The sequence below is a fragment of the Triticum dicoccoides genome, chromosome 7B (assembly GCF_002162155.2).
Source record: "Triticum dicoccoides isolate Atlit2015 ecotype Zavitan chromosome 7B, WEW_v2.0, whole genome shotgun sequence".
Classification (NCBI taxonomy): domain Eukaryota; kingdom Viridiplantae; phylum Streptophyta; class Magnoliopsida; order Poales; family Poaceae; genus Triticum; species Triticum dicoccoides.
In genome coordinates this window covers 647,364,399-647,367,943 of record NC_041393.1, presented here as the reverse complement: position 1 = coordinate 647,367,943, position 3,545 = coordinate 647,364,399, and the positions used below count along the sequence as shown (strand labels likewise).

Here is a 3,545-nt window from a genome sequence, read left to right as displayed (position 1 = left end):
GGTTGATTTTTGAAAAAAAATGTTGGCGATCCAAACCACATCGATTTATCCCCGATTTGATGGATTTCTAGCAGCTCGATCTATACAACGTCTGCCTGCACAAGAGAGAGACTGACGCACGGATACATCAGCTGCTGAGCTCGAGATGCAAAATAGAGATGGAGAATGAAAATGGTCAGTGGCTATGTCGTATCGTACCATGCTTGTTCCTGTCCGGATAGTTGTTTTAGGGCCGTGCTAGGCGCCGGTCGACCGGCCGGTCGCCCCGCAGCTACAGGATAAGCACGCCCTGGACCACATGATTCAGCCTCTAAAGCCTCACGCACGTCCCCCTCTTCTTGCTCGCGGGAGACGCTCGCACATCCCCTTCTTGCTCGTCGTCCCCCGCGGCCTCCCCTTTAGCTAAATGGCACTGCTCGTCGGCTTGCTGTCGCTGTTTGCTGGCACAGCTCGCCGGCTCGACGGTTGCATCGCTCGTGCCCCGTGTATGTCCGCTCCAATGCAGCAAATCCTGTCGTTGGCTCCAACAAAACAGCCCGACGGCTGCAACATCCTCGCTGGTCGCTACTCCTGCCGTAGTCGTCGCCGTAGCCGGTTGCAGCAACGGCAAGTACCGATTCCGTGTGTGGCGTCACGGTTGCAGAACCCGCTTGGGCGTGGTCACCCATGGGAGCCCCGATTGTTCCCCACGGTAGCAGCATCCCTGGTGCCATCGTGCGAGGTCGCGGGTTACCATGGCTGGTTGTAGCTTCCATTGATGACTGTTGCAACACGAGCTGACGCTGGTTGTAGCTTTTTGTGTTGCCGCCATGACACGAGTCGGTGCGGGCTTGCAACTCCGCCATGGCCGGTTGTAGCTTCCGCCGACGCCGGTTGTAGCACGGACCGACGCCGGTTGTAGCCTTTTGCCTCCACGGGTTGCAAGCTATGTTAGCTTGGGAGCATGTCGGTTCCAGCAACGCCATGTGACAGTTCTAGCACGCTTGCGCTCGGTTCCGTCATCCATGTGTGCCATCCCAGCACGGTCGGTCGCCATCTGGTGTCGTGGTCCCTAGCACGCCGAGGTGCCATTGCTGGTTCCGGTAACCGACTATGTTGGTTCTATCAAATTTCGACCGCTTGATTGACGACATGGAAGCTTTTGGAAGCATCCTTTATTGGGGAGGGAGGTGGAGCATACCCATGGTGACTTCTAATAGAAAAAAAGAGGGAGATGTCCCCGCCGGAAAAAATCAAGGGTGTGCGGTCGTCGTTGGTTGAGAGCAAAGCATACGGAGAGAAGGAGAAAGTGCGGCGGAGGAGAAAGGAAGAAGAAGCGCCGATGTTAAGTACGGGGGAGCGGTGGGGGAGCACATGTCCGCATGATGAGTGGTGCGGGGCCCATAGAGGATGCACGGGTGAGACGCGCTAAGGCCTTGTACAATGCAAAGTGGTTAGGAGAGGTGCTCGAAGAATAAACCAGTCTTTTCCTAAGCACCCATGCTTATTTGTACATGATAGACGCTTAACTAGGCGTCTCTCTTGTAGAAATAGGCACTGATGCTTCAGAAAAATCCCGTTTATTTTTCTAAGTACCTGCCTAAGCATCTCACATTGTATAAGGCCTAAGAAGAACTGAAGATTTAATAGAAAAAATTGCGCGGATCTCCACAGTATAACATTGACTAAGATTTAGCAGTCCGGTTTTCCTTAGTGCCACTCGTCTTTCTTAATATAGTTAGTATAGTATAATAATTCATATATATTAATAACATTATAATGTAAAAAAAGAGAAATAGTCACATGAGCTCATTGTAACTACGGGTGGGTCTACCACTTGGAATAAGTGGGTATCTATCTAGAAAACAATCAACAACTTGGCGGCATCCTCCTGATGAACATGTGTCTTCGGGCTCCGCGGTTGCGTTGGCGTCTGCTCCAACGTTGGCTCGGAGCTTGGGAAGTAGTCCAGGAGCGGATGCAGATTGTGGTATGCATCGACGGCACATGAAAGATGAAACATGTGTTAGCTTCGTTGGATGGCAGGCGTGGTTTCCTCCTTCGGTGTCTTAGTCGTGGTGGGGTGCCGGATCTGGAGTTCGATGGCATGTCCGGGTTGTTGCCCCGATCTGATTCGTTCAACAGCAGTGGCTTCACTTTTGGTGAGCCACCTTGGAGGTCCGCAAAGTTGCTTATCAACGATGGAGTCGCGTCGACCTCGGGTGAGTAGGTGATCTGGCATTTCGTTTCTTCGGTGGCTACTGTGGTGGTGCCGAAAGCAGGTGACAGGCGTTGGTGTCAAGCTCAGAGATGTTTTTCTATCTTTTCAATTTTGTCATGTCGGTCCTTACATGACTTGTACTTTGATCTTTATAATTTGAATGAGACACGTATTATCATAAAAAAAACTCAAAAAACTACGACTGGGTCTATTTTTTCTTTATAATATGGCCCGCTGGTAGCGACTATATAGTGAATCCGGTAGAGTGGTTTTCTAGTGGGGAAACGGTATATTGATGGTTATTATGGTGATTGGCCACTATAGCGACTCTGCTAGAGTTGCTCTAGCAAACAGGTAAATGTAGAGAGAACATAAAGCCACCTCCACTCGGTTGGAACAAGCTATCGCACCGATGTACTATATGAAAATAAAATAAAATGGTCACAAGAACATCAGGGGAAAAATTGAAATTATATGCTAAACATAGCATTTAAATGAAAATAAAATAAAATACATCCACGGTGACAGCAATCCAAAAACCAAACTCCACTCCCGAGGAGATAGCTGACTTTATTACACAGACTAATATTCAGCCAAGAGGGAGGTTTGTAGATTCAGATATATTCATCATCACTGCTATCTGGAAGCTCAAAGTCAAGGAAATTGGTTTCCATGTGCCCGCCCAAGTAGCCAGCGCCGGTGGGATGCATAAGGCCCCTGGCTCGGTGTTTGCAACTGAAACAGGAGCCATTGTTGTCGGTGTCTTGCAGAGGGGTGCAGAGATGAACATCCTCCTCTCCAGCGCGTTCAGGGTCCACCTCGGCGAAGAACATGGTGTGCGTGCCATCTGGGCATCTCACCAGAATGTTGTAGTGCAAGTAGGATCTTGGGCATTCAAAGACATAGTTCCTAGCTTTCACTTCCACGAGTTGTAACTCGCTATGCTGAAAGTAACACCAAAGACAGTGACGATGAGTATATCTTCGAAAAAGAGAGAGAGAAAGAGAGCAGAAAAAGCCTGAGTACCTGTACGTTGTTTTGTGTGGCGTACTTGCGGAGCGCGACGTTGAGCAGGAAGCTGCGCTCGCGCTCCTGCCTCAGCCGGGCGCGCTCCTCGCGGGGCGGCGGCTGGGGGATTAGGCTGAGCTGGTGCTTGGAGGCGGCGACGAACGCATCGCAGAGGTCCTGGACGGTCCACTGCGACCGTCTGGGAATAGGATCGTCCCAGCTCTCCAGCCCGTTGACGTCGTCGCGCTCGCCGAGTTTCGGTGAAGACGGTCGCGTCGAGACCGTCGACGACATCTTGTCTTGGATCCAAATTAATTCTGAAATCGTAATCGGATCC

At 50.7% G+C, this 3,545-nt stretch overlaps 1 protein-coding gene across 1 annotated transcript; it reads right to left on the bottom strand.

The window, feature by feature from the left end:
- Window positions 1-2,664: 2,664 nt before the first annotated feature.
- LOC119341989 lies at window positions 2,665-3,545 on the bottom strand. Its single transcript, XM_037613835.1, has 2 exons — window positions 3,227-3,545; window positions 2,665-3,144 (listed from the first exon to the last, which is right to left on the bottom strand). Exons 1-2 carry the CDS (start codon window positions 3,500-3,502, stop codon window positions 2,815-2,817), a joined length of 606 nt encoding a protein of 201 aa, XP_037469732.1. The 5' UTR covers window positions 3,503-3,545; the 3' UTR covers window positions 2,665-2,814.